Below are 20,973 nucleotides of genomic sequence, written 5' to 3'. Positions count from 1 at the left end.
TTCTTAGTAATGGTCTTGAGTTGCACATACTAATTGCCTAAATTAAGGAGGAAAAAAAAATATTGACTGAGCATGTATGTTATAAAATTCTCCAACATTAATATCCTCATCAGGGTTCCTGGGAATTCTACCCGGCAAGGAGCCCAGCTGAGAAAGAATAGTTGTTTTCAGCCCAGAAGGCAGAGTGCCTGAAAGCCGAAGCAATTTATCAGTGTTCACCAGGCACTTACTCTTCCAAAATCAAACAAGTGAATTTCCTGTAGTTGTTATTTTACACATGACGATAGTTCACATTGAAAAATGTGACAACTTAAAAAGTGCCAGTTTTTTTTTTCTTTTCTTTCTTTATTTTTTTTAGATGGAGTTTTGCTCTTGTTGCCCAGGCTGGAGTGCAATGGGATGATCTTGGCTCACTGCAACCTCCGCCTCTGGGTTCAAGTGATTCTCCTGCCTCAGCCTCCCAAGTAGATGGGATTACAGGCCTGCGCCACCATGCCTGGCTAATTTTGTATTTTTAATAGAGACAGGGTTTCTCCATGTTGGTTAGGCTGGTCTCGAACTCCCGTCCTCAGATGATTCATCCACCTCGGCCTCCCAAAGTGCTGGGATTACAGGCACAAGCCACCGTGCCCAGCCAAAAAGTGCCAGTTTTAAAGATAACTTGGATTAACTTATTTTTTAAGTAACTGAATGAAGTAAGAACAGCACCTGGGCCAAAACTGACCTACTTTTCTGAATCTATGTGTAGCTTTTAATAGCCATGCTTTTCCCAGTTCCACTACCAAAACAATCAGAAAGGGCTTAACTTTTGCATGCCTGTGGCAAACCTTGGCTATGATTGTGCATGTGAGGTCAATGAGAGCACACCGACACTTACTGCAATGAAAAGAACATGGCGCAGCCAGACAGGATGACCATGGGGAGCAGGCAGTAACCCAGCACGCTGGCCACACAGCCGTATGACACCCCTGAAGAGCTCATCAGATTCAGTAAGGCATGAATCACAAGGCAGCCAATGGCACTCATGCCATACACATAACCAAACTGAACTTTTCCTGCCTGAAACGACGTGGGGGAAAAAAAAAACAGTTTGAACACACAATGGACACCAAGAGGAAATCTGAATATCACGAAGCAGAGAGCATGTTAGAGTCAGTTCAGTGCTGTTCCCTGTCTTTGTAGTACTGTCATCAGGAGACTGGTAGTTCTGGGAAAAACATGGCCAATGGTTTGAATTCAGATTCTGAAAACAAACACTTCTGACTAGAGTTAGGAAGGAATAAGCATGCTACAAAGAAGATAGACTATTTCTAGACTTATTTTTTATTATAAATTGTCTATTAAGAGTACAAGGCATAAGTAAGACTATACTTTGTCCACATATTTATTAAATAATTACGTGATTGAATAGAGGAATAAAAAACCCGATTTTAGTCTTGTGGATTTATAAGGCATATTAGTAAAATTAGCAAACATCTACAAGATTTACCATGTTAGAACCCATTCTAAGTGTGCCACATATATTTATTTAATCTACATAACCACCTTATGAAATAAGTGTCATAATTACACCAACTTAAACATGAGGGCGCTGAGGTGCAGAGAGGATAAGTAACTTGCCCAAGGTAATATAATGCTAAGCAATGGAGGTTGGCTTTCAACCTAGGTATTTCAGCTCTAAAATGTAGGTCCTGAACATCAACAGGAGCTCTTACAAGTCCTAAATAAGTCCCAAAATAATGGCACATATTTAACCCTATTTAATTTAGCACTTAGTTGAACACAGAATCCTTTTATGTTTCATGATACCTATTGCCAGGTTGATTAACCACACCTTATGAAAAGGTGATTTATATAAACTAACTGGTAATGAATCATAAAAGGTGTACTGTCAAAGGAAGTTAGTAGTGTTCAGAGTACACCACCAATCTTCTGAGGAAAACTCATAAAAACAGCCATTGCTCACAGAGCTAGTATTTTGTGAGTACAAGCCCCAGTAAATGCATTCAGAGAAAATCACAGCATACTATTACTTCAAAAGAGGATATTTTAATGTTTGCTTTCTGAGAATACCAAAGCTACAGTTAAAAATTCATTAATTTTTTATATTTACATTATGCTGATCATAACTTCTAGATAAAAGTTGAATAGGCTGTCTCTGGTTTTCATGGGAATTAGACAAAAACAGTGAAGGAGCTGATAAATTGATTCAGGAGAGAAAGAGCTTTTTAGCTGTCACTTTTCCTTCTCCATGCTATTATCTATGAAGTCTTTCAGAGATATTTATTTTACAATTAATCAGGGTAATGGAGAATGTCATAGCTATTTTAATGTTCAAAATTGTTCACCTATTCTGAATTCTTCTTCCTCTGCAGTTGGAGCGTTGATCACTATGAAGTCCTTTCATAAATATTCCTGACTTTTGCTGGCAGAATTGTCTCCAGCATTAGCCACTGATAAATTCTTATGATATCTTCTATATTCTTGTGGCCATTTAATGAAATAATGCTAATGATGGACATGCTAGAGAAACACATCAGCTATCCACTGCTTTATTGGGTGAGTTTGCTCCACTTGCAAAATAAAGACAATTTCACATCATTGTCATGTATTAGAGAAACCATCTACTTAATATTTTACTTGGATGGGATAAATATGAGGTAGGGCTAGTCCTAATGGCATAGGACAACTCTCTTACACCCAAAGGACACCTAACTGCACCTTCCTGTCCTGAAAAGGCAGTTCTACAAATGAAGTTAATTTGGTAGTAAAGTTGTGTGTTTTCATGTCAGTTATGAACTTCTCTCATCGTGTCTTTCTTTGGTAGTTTGTCCAATTTAAGTTGTAATTCCATTTAGCCTAAATCACTGCCATTTTAAAGAATTGTTTCAAATTCTAACAAGGGCTTATAATCGAAATAGAAAATAAATGTTCTATTTTTTTAACCTCAAAATTTTTAAGGATCCTCCCTATACCATCCTCATTACCACATCGTGATTTAAAATACTTAGTGTTCTTCTGATTGCACTTTTAAATTGGCCATGCATGTTGCTTTTTCAGACCACGCTCTTGGCCCTACCAGAAAAGTTAAATGGAGCAAAAGCTTTAAACCATTTGTCTTCTTGGTGTTGGAAATGAAAATAATTTGGGGGAAAAGAATAAGTAAAACTAAATTTGTGCTAAGTGCTTGAAGCTTTCTTTGGTTTGTCTCCTTTTGCCTGAAGAAAGTCCACTGAAAGAATGGCGTCTTATGTCAGCATGAATCTCAAAGAAGGAAGCATATGTGACTATGACTCTTATGACTCCAGAGATGATAAACAGATTTGGATACTGATTCTGGATTTAGTTTGCTTTCTCTAGTAAAATTCCTGTATCAGCCAGTAAAATCACTCTTACATTTTAATTCTACATATCCAGGAAAGCATTAATCTATAATCAAATGAATTCTGAGTTAAATCATACTTTAATTAATATTCAGTTGGTGTTTTGGGGGAGTCCTTTTTGCTCTATATCAGAATCAATTTGAAAGTTATCATATCTAATGGTAAAATTTCAAGTGATAAGGTTTGCATAAAGACATTCAGAAAATACATATTTTCACATATTCTACACAATTTTAGAACTAAATAGAACCTGAAGAGCTACTTAAATAAACTCCTTTTGCCTTGAAGAAAATGAAATGAAAGCCTAGAAATATGAAGCCGAAGGTTAAAGATTACAGCAAGTGGCAAAGCTAGGGTAGATCCAATTTTCTCGCTTCCAGTTAAGAATTTTTGCCTCTATTGCTTTGTATTTAAAATATAAGAAGGGATATGTAAATAACTCTAACTAACATTATGCATCCAAGAGAGATCATAATGGAATTGATGCTGTTCTTTAAGGGATGGTAACAGTGATGTTCTGCTACAGAACAAACAGCTGTTTTATTACAAATGACTTGAAAAAGAAAGATGAGTTAATATATTAAATTGATTGTTTCTGACTATTTGATTAATTGACATGGCCTTACTTAGCAGTTAATCTAAGATTATCAAATTACTGTGACAAAGACAGAAGAAGGGAGGTTAGAGACTAAATTAAAACTCTAGTTGATATAGTGTTTGATTTACAGAGTATTTGCACTTGCTGTAGTACAAAGAAATAAGATGTTATCACTAAATACTATTGTATTGGATTAACATGATGTTATTATTGGCCAAATTACCTGCAGAAACTAGATTCCTATCAGTATTTTGATTGATTATATATAATAATTGAAAAGCAGAATTTTATTTAGTTGCAAATGCATTTTACAACTACTTTTGAAAATTGTATATCCACTGGAAGAAATTATTATTATGGAACATGAAGAGCAGGAAAATGGGGAAAAGGGCTAAATAGTTATTGTAAGAGTTTTTTTTATAATGTTTAATTTCTCATATTATTTATTCTGCCTAGTTTATCTCTTTGTGTCTTAATGAAACAACATTTTTCACACTGCCTTGACCATCTTTATCATTCTCTGTTTTTATTGTATTGCCATCTCCTCCTTGGTATAAAGTCAGAGACATTTTCTCATTTTTTTCTTATTCCTTTTTTTTTTTTTTTTTTTTAAATGAAACATTTTCCTAAACTATGAGCTAGAATGTCTTTTAAACTTTACTTAGGTCACGTTTTTAGTGACCCTTAATACCATTACTTCCAGATAGAAAGAATGAAAGCATACATAAGACATATGGTGAAGTCGGGGAACAAATGTCTTCATAAAATGTGGAAAACTAACATTTTAGAGGAAATATGTAGGCTGAGTAAACAAATCATAGCTTGTCATTGCAAATTAACTTTTTCCTAGTAGCCTAACCCAAAACAAGGAGATCAGTCTCGTACCTCATAAGATGTTAGAAATAGTCTGGAGATTTATCACAGCAAAGAAAATGGTGACCAAAGAGAAGTGACTTATTCAGTGTCACAATAGAACTCTCACAAAAAAACAAAAAATAAAATGTAGGCCTTATATCTCCCAAATCTGTTTTCCTCCCATTATTCCAGATTTAGTCTTTTCTTAATAACAAAAAAGACATAAGTGAGCTCCTACTTTGATCTCCTTCTTGATTTTTGAAATTCTATTTAAATTTATACGTTTTAGCTGTTGCAATGCATAACGGTAGCATATTTTTGTCACTATGGTTAAATTATTCTCTCTCACTTAACAAAATTCACTATGTAAAGTGACACAGTTTCTATTATATTTATACATATTGCTTCAAAACCAGCACTGGCAAGGACAAGCATTAAAATCTGGTGCTTACTGTGACACATTACCAGAAGCAAGGTGGCTCCCAGGGCTATACAAAAAAGAATGGGTCCAGTGAGGTCCGTTTCATTCATAATACTGCCATCTGCTGGCTTCATTGGATTTAACACTGTCCAAGTTTTTTGCCATATGTGATCAAAATGGATTCCAAGTTCTGTAAAAAGGAAAAAAAGATAGATAATATGATAATATAAATATAGAAAAATAAAAATAAGTTACACTCTTTAAAGGTTAACATATCTGATTAACTTACTTAGCATTTTAATCTGATTGTTTTATCATACCTTCTGAAGTTCCAAGTTCTGTATTACACAGAAACTCAAGTTCTATGTAACATACAAATCTTTAAAAAACAAACTAAAAAGTAATTTGGTTTCCAAAGAATGACTTAAAAGAAATGTGTTAGAGAAATATTTCCATCAAGGAAAACATTCCCTGATTTATGCAGCAAATACAAGCTTTCAATCTAATTAAAAATTGGGAAATTGGCAATATACAGTAAAAAATAAAATTGTAGCTAGCAGATCAAAAATTTCATCCTATTGTCCATCTAGATAGTTCCTTTTCCTGTATTTTTTTTTTTTTTTTTTTTTTAAGACGGAGTCTTGCTCTGCCGCCCAGGCTGGAGTGCAGTGGCCGGATCTCAGCTCACTGCAAGCTCCGCCTCCCGGGTTCACGCCATTCTCCTGCCTCAGCCTCCCGAGTAGCTGGGACTACAGGCGCCCGCCACCTCGCCCGGCTAGTTTTTTGTATATTTTAGTAGAGACGGGGTTTCACCATGTTAGCCAGGATGGTCTCGATCTCCTGACCTCGTGATCCGCCTGTCTCGGCCTCCCAAAGTGCTGGGATTACAGGCTTGAGCCACCGCGCCCGGCCATTTTCTTTTTTTTTTTTAAATTTCTTTTTTGAGACAGGGTTTCCCTCTGTCATCCAGGCTGGAGTGCAGTGGCATGATCCCAGCTCCTCCGCTCAGTCTCTTGTGTAACTGAGACTCATGTCTCAGTTGTGGCATGCACCACCACACTTGGTTAATTTTTTTTTTTTTCCATAGTGATGAGGTCTCACTACATTGCCCAGGTTGGTCTCGAACTCCTGGGCTCAAGGGACCCTCCTGCCTTGGCCTCCCAAACTGCTGGGATTACAGCCCTGTGCCACCGCACCTGGCCCTTTTCCTGTATTTTCAATTGCTGACACTTCTGAAATCCCATCATATCAGCCATGGCATAATTTTTAAATTAGTAGTACTATACTAAACTAATGAGACTGAGTCCAAGTCCACTGTGCCTAATGAGAAGAGCAATTTTATGCTAAATGAATGAAACTACACAGAGGGGAAAAGGGCTCTTTCTGCAAGTAAAAGTGATCATGATGTGCACGCATATTTTTGTAAGGTCAATGTACTGTGAAGCTGAGTCTATGTATTCAAAGATTAAATTCTTGAGACAAGTTAACCTTTCTCTTTTATACATGGTAATATTCAAATAAAGTATCCAAAATCAGTGAAGTTCAGCGTTCATGAGTCCAAACCTATTTAGAAATTTCTAATTTTTTTCCTCCAATTCCCACTTTTCAAAGACTTCTGACTGCTGCCTCACAGATCCTTCTGCTAGAATCTGCTTCTCTCATTACTATAAAGCAAATACCGAGCCATTTGACATCCTTGAACATAGAAATAAGTATTGATACCACATTGGTTTCTTTTCCTACCACTCCTGTAGAGATCAACTAAGATGTATCTAGGGTAGAGAAAGAGAACATTCAAAGAGAAGAGTATGACTTCACTATTTAGGGACCAGCAATCAAATTGGTTATCCTCCTTCTATAATTTCAGAATGTCCGTAAGGGTGACGTGGAGGCTAAAAGCTAAAATTTACTGAGTGTTTGCTATGGACTTCACAAGATTTACAAAAATTGGTCTTATAAATGCACAACCAATTGCTATTATTTTATCCCTATTTTATGCATCGGATATATAAGGCTTTGAGAGATTAATTTGTCTGAAGACACAAAGCAGTAATAGAAAACCTAGCTTTCAACGCTGCGCAATCTGACTCAAGAAAGCACGGGTTTAACCATAGAGTTGTGGTTGGGTCAATGTTCGTCTAATCTTTTATATATATATATATATATATATATATATATATTTTTTTTTTTTTTTTTTTAATGAGCCCAATTCTTCCATGTGAAGGACTGTCTTCCTAAATGTATTTGTATGTGGCATGTAACTACGCTTCCAAGCTTTAGTAACTTTCTTTGGTCAGATACAGGGGTATAGCTCAACTTATTTTACAGAGGCACATACCACCTAAATACCTTGCAAAGCTGACTTTCTGTACACAGACTACAACACAGACTTTTAATAAACCCCATGACACAGAGGACCCTTGTTCTAACAACTGAGAAATTTTCAGAGGGTCAGCTAGACACTGGTCTAAACCAAGAAATAAAGTTTTATTCATTTCATGCCCAGAATGACATCTGTTATTTTAAGCTTAAAAAAATCGAATAGTTAAATTAATAGCAAATAATTTACATTTCCGCTTTCTTGTTTCATCCTTTATTTCCACAGTGCATTTGTATATTTATTAATGAACATACACTTTGAATAATATGAGCAGTTCACCAAGCTTAAAGGAGGTTAGAATGTCTAATATAATTTTTGAAAGAGAAGAAGACTTTAAAAATTGAGACATGCTATATATTTAAAATTAATTAATTTTAAATTAATTTCACCTGAAGCTTATGTTATCAAACTTTATTTTTTAATTTTGGCATTTATGCTAAAAATACATTTTCAGTATTTACCACAATAAAGTGGTAAATTCCAAATACCTTTTCCTCAAAAAACATAATTATTTTGGAAGAAATTCAGATGAAAAATGCTTTATGCAACATCATTACTGATGTCAACCATTTATTTAATGGCATAACTAACTCCTGCACATATTTTAACATCAAGCCATGAGACAGTAAATTAATATAAGCCCATATAAATATTTTCATAATGAAAAATATTTTATGTGCTTTCTACTGAAATATCTCAATAATATTGTGTTTTTTATTTATTATAAGGTATGTGAGCGATTATAACTACTTATTAATTATACATACTCTAATATAACATCTTATTGTACAAAATAAAAGAAGATAAAACTGCTGTAAAATTTGAATGCAAAATTTATTGTTTTGCTGTCATCTAGTGGTAGTAAAGTATATGATACATATGCTATAAAAGTGAATTAAGATCTCTATTTTCTATGCAAATTGTGGCACTGGCCTTTCATATAGAAGCGCCAAGCTATGCTATAAATACAACATACCAAATATCAGTAATTCTTCTTATCTGACAGGTTTGAATTTACTATTATTCTCAAAAATGCATTTAACATATTGATTTTACATTAAAAGCAAAATTTATCATTCTTACATAAAACCAAACAAATATTTTAGACAACAAAATATTTAAGAAATAAAGAAGGACTCTTTTGAAACAACATGCTTTTTGTGCAAGGAATGTTCATTATTATAGCTTGATAATTTTATAGGCCATTCTGATGGATGGTCAATAAAAACTAGTAAATGTTATTTAATGCGTTATCCTAGAAATTGTATCATTTTTTATATCTGAAAAAGACATATCATGGCCTTTTTCATATCTTTAGACAAAAGAGGCTTGAGGCTTTCACAAGTCACTCAGCTTGAAGAATACATTGGATCCAAAATCCAGATATTTCATAGATTCAAAACACAAAATTATATTAGGTACTCTATCTTCTAATACTGGGGTTCCCAAACTCAGGGCCATGGACCCATACCAACTTGCTCATGGCCTGTTGGGAACCGGGCCACACAACAGGAGGTGGAGGTGAGCAGTGGGCGAGCAAGTATTACCACCTGAGCTCCGCCTCCTGCCAGATCAGCTGCATTAGTTTCTCATGGAAGCATGAACCTATTGTAAACTGTGCATGCAAAGGATCTAGGCTGCACGCTTGTTATGAGAATCTAACTAATGCCTGATGATCTGAAGTGGAAGAGTTTCATCCCAAAACCATCTCCCCAACCTGTCTGTGGAAAAATTGTCTTCCACAAAACTGTTCCCTGGTGCCAAAAAGGTTGGGGACTGCTGTTCTAATACACTGTATATTTTGGGGAAATTGACTCTGAGCTGTATAAAATATAAATAAAAATCTATTACGTATTTTCTATTCAAATTGAAAGACATGCTAGAGGAGGATGTATAGAGAGTGGTAAATTAATGCAACAGTAGAGACATTTCAGATAGTAGAAAAGATTATTTTCAATAAATGCTGCAGAAAAAAATAGTTAAGCAGTACAGAAAAAAATTAAATCTTACTTCACATATTAAGCTTAAACAACTATTGAATAATAATTTCAATATAAAACAAAAAATACAAAAGGATAATTTTAAAATGTGAGCATCTATAAGGAGATAGAGGCAGTACCTAGAGCTGGAGAAATAAATTTTAAACAAACAACAATTGGAAAGAAATGTTACTAGGAAACATATTCTGGGTTTAAAAAATTAATATCACACTTTTAATATGTCCCAATGACCCATAAACAAATCAGATGGCAAACACTAGCTAGGAAAAAAATGTTTAAAATACATATTCTAGACAATAATTAATATGGTTACTATATAAAATCCCTAAAAAATAAACAAGGAAAGAAAATTCTTTAAATTCTATAGAAATCTGAACCAAAAAAACCCTGAAAAATAAAAAGTCAATACACATACGAGAAATGTCAAAATTTTTTTAGTAACCCAGAGGTACAAAGTATTCCTTTTTCCTTTTTTCCTATGAAATTGACAAAGACGTGTCATATTCTACTCTGGAAGTGGAGTAGAACACCATTTTTGACATCATTTGACAGTGTCAGTACCTTTAACCCAGCAATCCCACTGTTATGGGTACATCCTAAGGACAGACTCTACAAAGGTCAAAGATGGCAAAGCATTACTTGCTATAAGGAATAACCTTTAAGGTATGTTTAAATTATGGTTATGTTATATCATAGAGCTCTATGAAACCATTATAAATTGTTTTCAAATAATATTTAATGACTTTAAAGAATGTTTGTATAGAAGTGCTCGTGACAGGCTGGACACAGTGACTCATGCCCGTAATCCCAGCACTCTGGGAGGCTGAGGCAGGCGGATCACCTGAGGTCAGGAGTTCGAGATTAGCTTTGACAACATGGCAAAACCCTGTTTCTGCTAAAAACACAAAAATTAGCCATGCACGGTGGTGTGCACCTGCAGTCTCAGCTACTCAGGAGGCTGAAGGAGGAGGATCGCTTAAACCCAGGAGGCAGAGGTTGCAGTGAGTCGAGATTGGGCCACTGCACTCCAGCCTGGGCAACAGAGTGAGACTTCATCTCAAAAAAAAAAAAAAAAAAAATGCTCGTGACATAAAGTAAATAAAAAGAATGCAATACTTAAGTACTCAAACGTATATATATTCATTGAAAAAATAGTATTTTACTTTAAAGTATGCATGTATATTCATGCATAATACATATACATAGGCATTCATAGGAAAATAGAATAAAGGTTAGAAGAAAATACATCAAATTGTTAATGATAGTCATGTCTTTGAGACAAGATTTGAAGTAATTTTTATATTTTTATTATGCTTCTCTGTTTTCCCAATTCTGAAGACAATTAGGCAGAGATATTGGCAAAGCCAAGGAAAATGTTTAACTAGAATAACTTGTAACTTTTAAGTGTTTATTACTTGTAGAGGCAAAACAGAATGAACTGGTTAAAGATAACTGATCCAGAAACTTGACTGGCTTCCAAAGAGCCAATAGATCAATTATATAAATCTCTGTTCTGTTCTGAACAGTTTAAATCTTTCACGGTTTTACATTTTTAAGGAAAAGAAAGAAGAATGTGGTTGGTTGTGTTCATGTGAGGCAAACATCTTTACATCTTGTGATGTAAAATACTGGAAATTTTAATCTATTCCTTTTCACTTGACTACATGCAAAGGCCTTGCAGCAGTTAACCAGTGACTATTTCTGCTTGGTTCTCAAATTTAAATCCACTTGGGGTTTTAGTGTCTTAACACCTATGTTTCTAGCACTGTATTAATCTTGTTTAAGAGCAAAAACAGCACATACAGACTGGCTACATATGGAAAAAAAAAAAAAAAACCAATGGATGGAACAACTCCAAAATCCCCTAAGGACCTTCAGCTCTAAGAATCTCTGGATTACCTTCCCAGCAGGAGCGTTATTTACTGGATTTATATACTTCCTCACCTACTCATGCCAAGTGAGATGAAAGGGCTTGCATGAGTCAGGAAAGAAAAATACTGGCTTGTCTCCATGTCAACAATGACAACAAAAATATTAATTTGAGAAACTATCCACTTTGCTCCCAGGAAAACATAGCAGAAAATAAAATATGCTGTTATGAAGTGCTTCATTAACTGGGTGGGAAGGGTGGTCACTTTGATGTAACTACTTTGCCAAAAGATGTCTGCATTTTTTTCTATTCTTGGCCAAGGAGTTCAAATTTAAGAAAGAGTGAAGGAGCATTTAATAAGTGCAGCAATGTCACAGAATGGCCCATATCTACACCCAATTTCCCCTACGCAAACATGCAACAAACTCCAACGGTTTAAGGGTTTTGGTTCAGCAAACTCTTGTTATACGTGAAACAATCACACATAAAACACTGTACACTGCAGGCTGACAGCACACATTAAGTGCTAATTATTGCTATTATTCTTCTAGCTGTACAGACATTAATAACACTTCCTTAACTTATCTTCTAGCAAAGGAGGCTCTTCATCAAAACTGTCAATGTAAGGAGATTGTGAATAATAATCTGAGTTGGATGCTGGCTGAAAAAATTGTCCTGCATAACCTGTTGACATGAGCGTCTCTGATGGAACAAAAGAGGCAGGCTGAGGCTGCTCACCAGCTTGTTGTCTAGAAAAAGAAAAATACAAACATTTTTAGGTCTAAGAAAAAGGTATCATGATAAATAAAGTAGGAAAGTTACAATTTTACTTACATGAATTCACGTAGTTTTTATGAGTATTTACTCATGAAAGAAACAACTTACTTAAAACTTAACTTTAGTCCAAAAATGTAAAACAACTGGTCATCTAAAGGCTTCTGGAAAAATAATCCATATCAATAAACATTAATTGAGCATGTACAACATGCTGAATGCTTCCACTAATCTTTTCTCAATTAAAACTCTATAAGGTAAAAGCTGTATTTCTAATCTCATTTTACAGAAAAAGACACAGAACTTCACAGAGACTAAATGACTTGTCCAGTAACACAAAATAACATTGCAGGGGCTGGACTCTGGCATGAAGCTTTCTGAACAGTGATCTGCTCATCACACACTGCTGCTTTTTTACTTATCTTCAGGGACAGTCTCCAGCAACGAAGCCCTTCCAAATATGTGGAAGCAGCAAGGAAAAATGATAATTTTAATAGTATAGTCAACTGATAGGAAAAATAAATACATATACTAATCACTGTGAATAAGGAAATATACTTCAGTTCTGGCCAGTTCTGTTGGTAATGACAGTCATTATCAACAGAATTGTCTCTGAGTTCCTAGCTAAATGTATTATCTAGTTGGCTTTAGTGTCTCTTTATTTGTACAAATTTATGGGGTACATATAAAGTTTTGTTACATGCATAGATTGTGTAGTGGTCAAGTTAGAGCTTTTAGGATATCCATAACCCAAATAACATTCATTATATGCATTAACTAATTTCCCATCACTCCTTTCCTACTCTCTCACCCTTCCAAGTATCAACTGCCAATGATTCTACTCTCTACCTCCATGTGTACGTATTTTTAGCACCTTTATGAGTAAGAACATGTGATATTTGATTTTCTGTGCCTGGCTTGTTTCACTTAAGATAGTGACTTCCATTTCCATGTATATTGTTGTAAATGACATGATTTTATTCTTTTCATGGCTGAATGGTATTTCATTGTATATATACCACATTTTCTTTATTAATTCATCCACTGGTGGATACTGGGTTAATTTCATGTCTTTGCTATTGTGAATAGTGCTTCAATAAACATATGAGTGCAGGTACCTTTTTGATATATTGACTTCTTTTCCTTTGGATATATACCCAGTAGTGGGATTGTTTGATAAAATAGTCATTCTATTTTTAGTTATTTGAGATATCTTCATACTGTTTTCCATAGAGACTAATAATTTACATTCCCACCAACAGTGTATAAGAGTTCCCTTTTCTCTACATCCCCATCAACATCTGTTACTTTTTGTCACTTTAATAAGAGCCATTCTGACTGGGGGAAGATGATATCTCACTGTTGTTTTAATTTTCATTTCACTGATGATTAGTGATGTTGAACATTGTTTCATATAATTGTTGGCCATTTGTATGTCTTCCTTTGAAAAATGTCTATTCATATTCTTGCCCACTTTTTTCTTTTTTTAAAATTTTGTATTTCCATAGATTTTGGGGAAACAGGTGGTATTTGGTTACATGAATAAGTTCTTTAATGGTGATCTGTGAAATTTTGGTGCACCCATCACCTGAGCAGTATAAATTAAACCCAACTTGTAGTCTTTTATTCCTCACACCCCTCCCACCCTTTCCCTCGAGTCCCCAAAGCCCCCTGTATTATTCTTATGTCTTTGCATTCTCATAGCTTAGCTCTTACTTATAGAGAGAACATACAATGTTTGGTTTTCCATTCCTGAGTTACTTCACTTAGAATAATACTCTCCACTTCCATATAGGTTGCTGCAAATTCCATTAATTCATTCCTTTTTATGGCTGAATAGTATTCCAAAGTGACTAATATACAGAATCTACAAGGAACTCAAACAAATTAGCAAGAAAAAAACAAACAAACTATCCCATCAAAAAGTAGGCTAAGGACATAAACAGACAATTCTCAAAAGAAGATATATAAATGACCAACAAACGATGAAAAAATACTCAATGTCACTAATAATCAGGGTAATGCAAATCAAAACCATGATGCGATACCACCTTACTCCTTGCCCACTTTTTAATGGGATTGTGTCAGGGTTTTTTGGCTGTTGAGTTTCAGGGTGGTTGTTTTTTTTTTTTTTTTTTGCCATTTGTTGGCTATTTTTATTGCTGATTCAATCTTGCCACTCATTATTGGCTGGGGACCAAAGCTAGATGGAGCTGGACTAGGCAAGCTTGCACTCAGGCCCGCTAGTCATGAGTGCATGCACCAGCCATGACAGGTGAGGGCAAAACAGTCCATCAAAAAGTGGGCTAAGGACATAAACACAATTCTCAAAAGAAGATATACAAATGACCAACAAACAGGAAAAAATGCTCAACATCACTAATAATCAGGGAAATGCAAATCAAAACCACGATGCAATACCACCTTACTCCTTGCCCACTTTTTAATGGGATTGTTTCAGGGTTTTTGGCTGTTGAGTTCAGTTCCTTGTATGTCTGGTTTTTAGTCCCCTGTCAAATGAATATTTTCCAAGTATTTTCTCCCATTCTACTGGCTGTCTGTTCACTCTGTTGATTATTTCCTTTGCTGTGCAGAAATTTTTAATTTAATCCCATTTGTCTCTTTTTGTTTTTGTTTCCTACGCTTTTGAGGTCTTAGTCATAAATTCTTTGCCTAGACTAATGTCCAAAAGTTTTCCGTATGTTTTATTCAAGCATTTTTATAGTTTTAGGTTTTATGTTTAAGTCTTTAATCCATCTTGAGTTTATTTTTGTATATGGTAGGAGATAGAGGTCCAGTTTAATTCTTCTGCAAATGGCAATCCAATTGTCCCAGCACCATTTATTGAAAAGCGTGTCCTTTTTCCAACTTATGTTGTTGTCAGCATTGTCAACGATTAGTTAGCTGTAAATATGTGACCTTATTTATGTGTTTTCTATTATTTTTCATTGATGTATCTGTCTATTTGTATAGCAGTATACCATGGTGTTCTGGTTACTATAGCCTTGTAATATAATTTCAAGTCAGGTAATGAGATGCCTGTAGGTTTGTTCATTTTTCTCAGAATTGCTTTGGCTATTTGGGCTTTCTTTCTCGTTCTGTATGAATTTTAGGATAGTTTTTTTCTAATTCTGTTGAAAAACAATGCTGGTATTTTGATAGTGATTGCATTGAATCTATAGATTGCTTTGGGCAGTATGGTCATTTAAACAATATTAATTCTTTCAATCCATGAGCATGAGATGTTTTTCCATTTGTTTGTGTCATGCACAATAATTTTTCATCAGTGTTTTGTCATTTTCCTTGTAGATATCTTTCACCTCCTTGGCTAATAAATGTACTCCTAAATTTTGTTTGTAATTATTGTAAACGAAATTGCCTTCTTGATTTCTTTTTCAGGTAGACAGTTATTGCTGTATAGAAATGCTACTGATTTTGTATGTTGATTTTATACCCTACAGCTTTACTGAATTCATTTATTAACTCTAAAAGGATTTGGTGAATTCTTTAGGTTTTTCTAGAAATAAGATCATATCATCCAATTTCCAATTTGGATGGCTTTTTTCTCTCTTGCCTGATTTCTCTAGATAGGATTTCCACTACTATGTTGAACAGGAATGGTGAGAGTGAGCATTTTGTCTTGTTTCAGTTCTTAGAGAAAATGCTTTCAACTTTTCACATTCAGTATGATGTTATCTGTGGGTGTGTCCTAAATAGAGTTTATTATTTTGAGGTACATTCCTTATATTCCTAGTTTGTTGGGGGATTTTATTATGAAAGGATGCTGAATTTTCCATTGAAACAATCATATGGTTTTTGTCCTGGGCTCTGTTTATGTGATTTATCACATTTATTGCTTTACATGTATTAAATCATCCATTCATCCCTTGTATCAAACCTACTAAATCATGACATATTATTTTTTGATGTGCTGTTGCATTTGATTTGCTAGTATTTTGTTGAGGATATTTGCATCTATGTCCATCAGAACTATTGGTCAAGTTTTTGTTGTTGTTGTGTCCTTGTCTGGTTTTGGTATCAGGTGTTACTGGCCTTGTAGAATGACTTAGGGAAAATTCCCTCCACCTGAATTTTTGGGAACAGTTTCAGGAGGATTAGTATTAGTTCTTTTTTTGTACATTTGGTAGAATTCAGCTGTAAATTCATCTGGTCCAGGCCTTTTCTTTGTTTAGAGACTTTTTATGGCCGATTCAATTTTGTCACTTATTATTGGTTGAGGGCCAAAGCCAGATGGAGCTAGACTGGGCAAGCTTACACTCAGGCTCCCCAGTCATGAATGCATGCACCAGCCATGACAGGTGGGGGAGAAACAGTCCTCAGGCCTCTGGTAGAATTCTTGGGTAAACTGTAGTCACCACTGCACTGAGGTCCTGCCACGAGAAGGGTGGGACCAGTCCCAGTGGCCATAGCCTTGGTCAGTGAGTAAGAGACTTGCTTCCCTCTTACAGCCCCCAGTCTGGACAGGGTTCTCTCTCCTGTCTCAGGTGTCATAGCCATCCCAACTGTTCGGTTAGACCCCATGCCCCTCAGTTCATGCTCATGGCCCATAGGAGTCCCCACTTAGCTCAACACTAAGGCTTCATGGCAACTCTCATCCTGCTTAAGTAGGAGCAGTACCTGCTTCCCGCACTGGTGACTGCAGCCCATGCCACACTAGCTTCTTAGTCTTGGTTGTTAGGGCCAGCCCCTAGTTCACACCCCAGTTCTGCAAACAGCAGCCCAAGTTTCCCTAATGCCTAGGACTGAATTCTCAGGACTTCACACAGTCTGTTAAGGGCTAAGATCTAGAATGGTGTCTTGCTATAGCTGCCTGGGTTTCAGAAACAGCATGGAATACAAGGCATGCTGCCTCTCTAAAGCAGTTCCTTCTCACAGTTTCCTGGTTGCTTTCTAAGTTAGACTTAGGGCTTGAGAGGGTCAAGGTGCTCTCCCATATCCTGGATTGTGCAATTCCCCAGCAGAAGAGTGGACCGCGTAAAGACTCTCACTCACCCTCTCCTGTACTGGGGAGTCATTCCTGGTTCATGGCTGGTCTTGGCCATGTATGCTGCCTATTTTCCTTCCCCTTCCTAGCTTTTGGTGTTTTCCGTCAGTTTCCTGTTGAATTCCAGTGTTCTGCCTTGGATAATATATTAGAAGTATGATTGTCCACACACCATTTTGCTTCTTCTAAGTGGATAAAGCATGCTTGAAATGCTCCAAGCCAGCCATCTTGAACAAAAAAAAGAGTCCCTCTCTTAAAATGGGTGATTTAATTTTGCCAAACCAAAATACCTCTTTGACATGTTTTTGCTGTTTATTTTTATTCATTTTAAATTGTTTTTACCTTAAAGAATGGAAAGAAACATAGAGCTGTTCAGTAACATGTTTTAAATTTCTTTCACAAAAGCCCTTGGGGTAAACTAAATATACAGTCCAAGGTTCTGAACTTGGTAACTCCCTGTGATTCTTTATGATAAAATATTTACAAAATGGCCTTTAGTACTTTCCTTTGAATATTAATCTTAATATGAAATCTAAGAATAACATATTTGACCTCCTTTATGTGAGTTAGCCTGACCAAGAGAATAACTTATTTAGGAAAAGAAAGCCACATATATAGAGGGGGGACATACACACTTAATCATTTACTAATTCAAATGTATACTCATTAAGAGCAAGAGCCTGGTGTAATACTATTTGAACCTGCCAGAATGTATGGTGATTACCTGCTATTATTTTTCACTTAGCCATGTGTAATATTCCTAATGTATTTTCCAGTAAAATAGGCACACCATCAAAAATACTGGTAGAAACAAATTAGAATAGGAATATGAATGGCTTTTTTCTTGATAAAAATCCCCCAATACCTATTTCTTTAATGTAAGCCTCTCCAGAAAAATGAAAGGGACACATAAAGATGACTAAATGGACCAATGTCTAAGTAAAACTATGTCATTGCCGTACTTGTCTGGCCTCTCCATAACTTATATCAGGTGCTACTAATCAGGTTTGAGTAAACATAACTTTCACAGTTATTAGCTGCAAAGGAACCTTTGTGAATGGGTGGACTATTTCAGGTAGTAACTTTGACTTATCCTCTTCAAAGAGAAACAAAATTTTACAGAAAAAGGTTCTCAGGAGCTTAGCTTCTATTGTCCTTATTGTAATGGGGGTATAATATTAAAATTCCTCTACCACTTATTTAAGAAAGTAAAAATTTAAAATTTGTTGCATAAAGGAAAATACAAAATTTATAAAATTACCATGCTCACCTTTGATAACTATCTAAATTTAAATTGTTTTTCTTTATCTTATATCTTTGTATAGCATCACTGTAATATTAAACGTTGCATCTCAATAAAAATAGCACAACCAATACCAAAAGAATCACATTATTAGTCCAAAGTATGACCCCAAAATCTGTAAATGATATGGTTTGGATCTGTGTCCCCACCCAAACCTCATGTAATCCCCAATGCTGGAGGTGGGGCCTAGTGGGAGGTGATTGAATTATGAGGGCAATTTCTCATGAATGGTTTATCACCATCCCCCTAGGGCTGTTCTTGTGATAGAGTTCTCATGAATCTGATTTTTTAAAAGTGAGTAGCACTTTCCACTTCTCTCTCTTGATCCTGCTCCTGCCATGTGAGATACCCACTTCTTTGCCTTCCACCATGAGTAAAAGCTCCCTGTGGTCTCCCCAGAAGCAGCTATTGCCATGCTTCCTGTTCAGCTTGTGGAATCATGAGTCAATTAAACCTCTTTTCTTTATAAATTATCCAGTCTCAGGTATTCCTTTATAGTAGTGCAAGAATGGCCTAATACAAGAAACTGGTGCTGAGGAGTGGGGGCTTTGCTTTAAAGATACCTGAAAATATGGAAGTGGCCTTGGAACTGGGTAACAGGTAGATGTCGGAAGACTGTGGAGGGCTCAGAAGAAGACAGGAGGATGAGGAAAAATTTGGAACTTCCTAAAGATTCGTCAAATTGTTATGACCAAAATGCTGACGGTGATATGGACAACAAAGTCTAGACTGAGATCTCAGAGGGAGATGAGAAACTTAGTGGGAACTGGAGTAAAAGTCACTTTTGCTATAGTTTAGCAAAGAGCCTGGGTGCATTGTGCCCCTTCTCTAGGGATGTGTGAAACTTTAAACCTGAGAATGATGGTTTAGGGCATCTAGTGGAAGAAATTTCTAAGCAGTAAAGCATTCAAGATGTGAGCTGGCTGCTTCTAACAACCTATGTTTATATGTATGAGCAAAGAAAAGATCTGAAACTTGAAATTATATTTAAAAAGGAAGCAGAGTGTAAAAGTTAGGAAGATTTGCAGAATGGCCAAATGGTAGAAAACAAAAGCACATTTTCAAGGGAGGAATTCGAGCAGTCTGCAAAAAAATTGCATAAGTGAAAACAAGGAGCCATGTGCTATTAGCCAAGAAAACAGGAAAAGGACTCAAAGGCCTTTAAGTGACCTTTGTGTCAGTCCCTCCCATCACAGGCTCAGAGGCCTAGGAGGGAAGAATGGTTTTGTAGGCCAGGCCCAGGACCCCACTTCCCTTCATAGCCTCAGGACATTGCTCCCTGCATTCTGGCCACTCCAGCTCCAGTCTTGGGGCAAAATGAGCCCAGTTACAGTTCACTGCTTCAGAGGATGCAAGCCCTAAGTCTTGGTGGCTTCCACATAGTGTAAAGCCTGCAGGTGCACAGAGTGCAAGAGTTGAGGCTTGGAAGCCTCCACCTAGATTCCAGAGGATTTATGGAAAAGCCCGGATGTCCAGGAAGAAGCCTGCTGCAGAAGTGGAGCCCTCATGGAACACCTCTACTAGGGAAGTGTGGAATGAAAAGGAGGGGTTGAAACCCCCACACAGAGTCTCCACACAGAGTCCCTCACAGTGCAGCTGTGAGAAGACGGCCATCATTATCCAGACCCCAGAATGGCAGATCCCCCAGAAGCTTGCAACCTGCATCTAGAAAAGTCTCAGGCATTCATCACCAGTACTTGAGAGCAGCCACAGGGGCTGCACCCTGCAAAGCCACAGGGTTGGAGCTGCTGAAGACCTTGGGAGCCCACCTCTTGCATCATTGTTACCCGGATGTGGGACATGAAGTCAAACGAAATTATTTTGAAGCTTTAAGACAGGGGTGTCCAATCTTGGCTTCTCTGGGCCACACTGGAAAAAGAAGAATTGTGTTGGGCCACACGTAAAATATACTAACACTAACGATAGCAGATGAGCTAAAAAAAAAAAAAAATCTGCAAAAGTATCTCATAACGTTTTAAGAAAGTTTATGAATTTGTGTTGGGCCACATTAAAGCCACCATGGGCTGCACACAGCCTGTGGGCTGTGGGTTGGACAAATTTGCTTTAAGATTAATGACTGCACTGCTAGGTTTTAAACTTGCATGGGGTATTCCCTTTTTTTCTGGCCAATTTATCCCTTTTAGAATGCCTACACCAATGCCTACACCTCCATTATATCTTGGCAGTTACTAATTTGTTTTTGATTTTATAGGATCATAGGCAGAAGGGACTAGTCTTCAGGTGAGACTTTGGACTTGGACTTTTGAGTTAATGCTGGAGTGAGTTAAGACTTTGGGGAACTGTTGGGAAGGGTTAATTTGAACTTTGACATGTAGGACATGAGATTTGGGAGGGTCCAGTGGTAGAAGGATATGGTCTGGATC

The 20,973-nt window shown here is 36.3% G+C and overlaps 1 protein-coding gene across 9 annotated transcripts in view; it reads right to left on the bottom strand.

Annotated features, from left to right (window-relative positions):
* Positions 1-20,973, bottom strand: part of LOC105487691 (Yip1 domain family member 7) — a 55,102-nt gene that overhangs the window by 1,379 nt on the left and 32,750 nt on the right. For 6 of the 9 annotated variants that reach the window (XM_071093658.1, XM_071093660.1, XM_071093659.1 and 3 more), the window contains 3 exons: positions 12,095-12,256; positions 5,302-5,449; positions 878-1,059 (listed from right to left, as the gene is read on the bottom strand). In XM_071093658.1, coding sequence (XP_070949759.1) covers positions 878-1,059; positions 5,302-5,449; positions 12,095-12,256 — 492 coding nt within the window. Of the gene's footprint in view, positions 1-877; positions 1,060-5,288; positions 5,450-11,536; positions 12,257-17,294; positions 17,463-20,973 lie in introns of those variants that run through there. The other 3 variants (XM_071093661.1, XM_071093663.1, XM_071093664.1) reach the window with 3 other exon arrangements.

Source organism: Macaca nemestrina, chromosome 3 (genome assembly GCF_043159975.1).
Source record: "Macaca nemestrina isolate mMacNem1 chromosome 3, mMacNem.hap1, whole genome shotgun sequence".
Lineage (NCBI taxonomy): Eukaryota > Metazoa > Chordata > Mammalia > Primates > Cercopithecidae > Macaca > Macaca nemestrina.
Note: the sequence above shows the minus strand (reverse complement) of the source record. Positions and strands in the feature narration are given on the sequence as shown.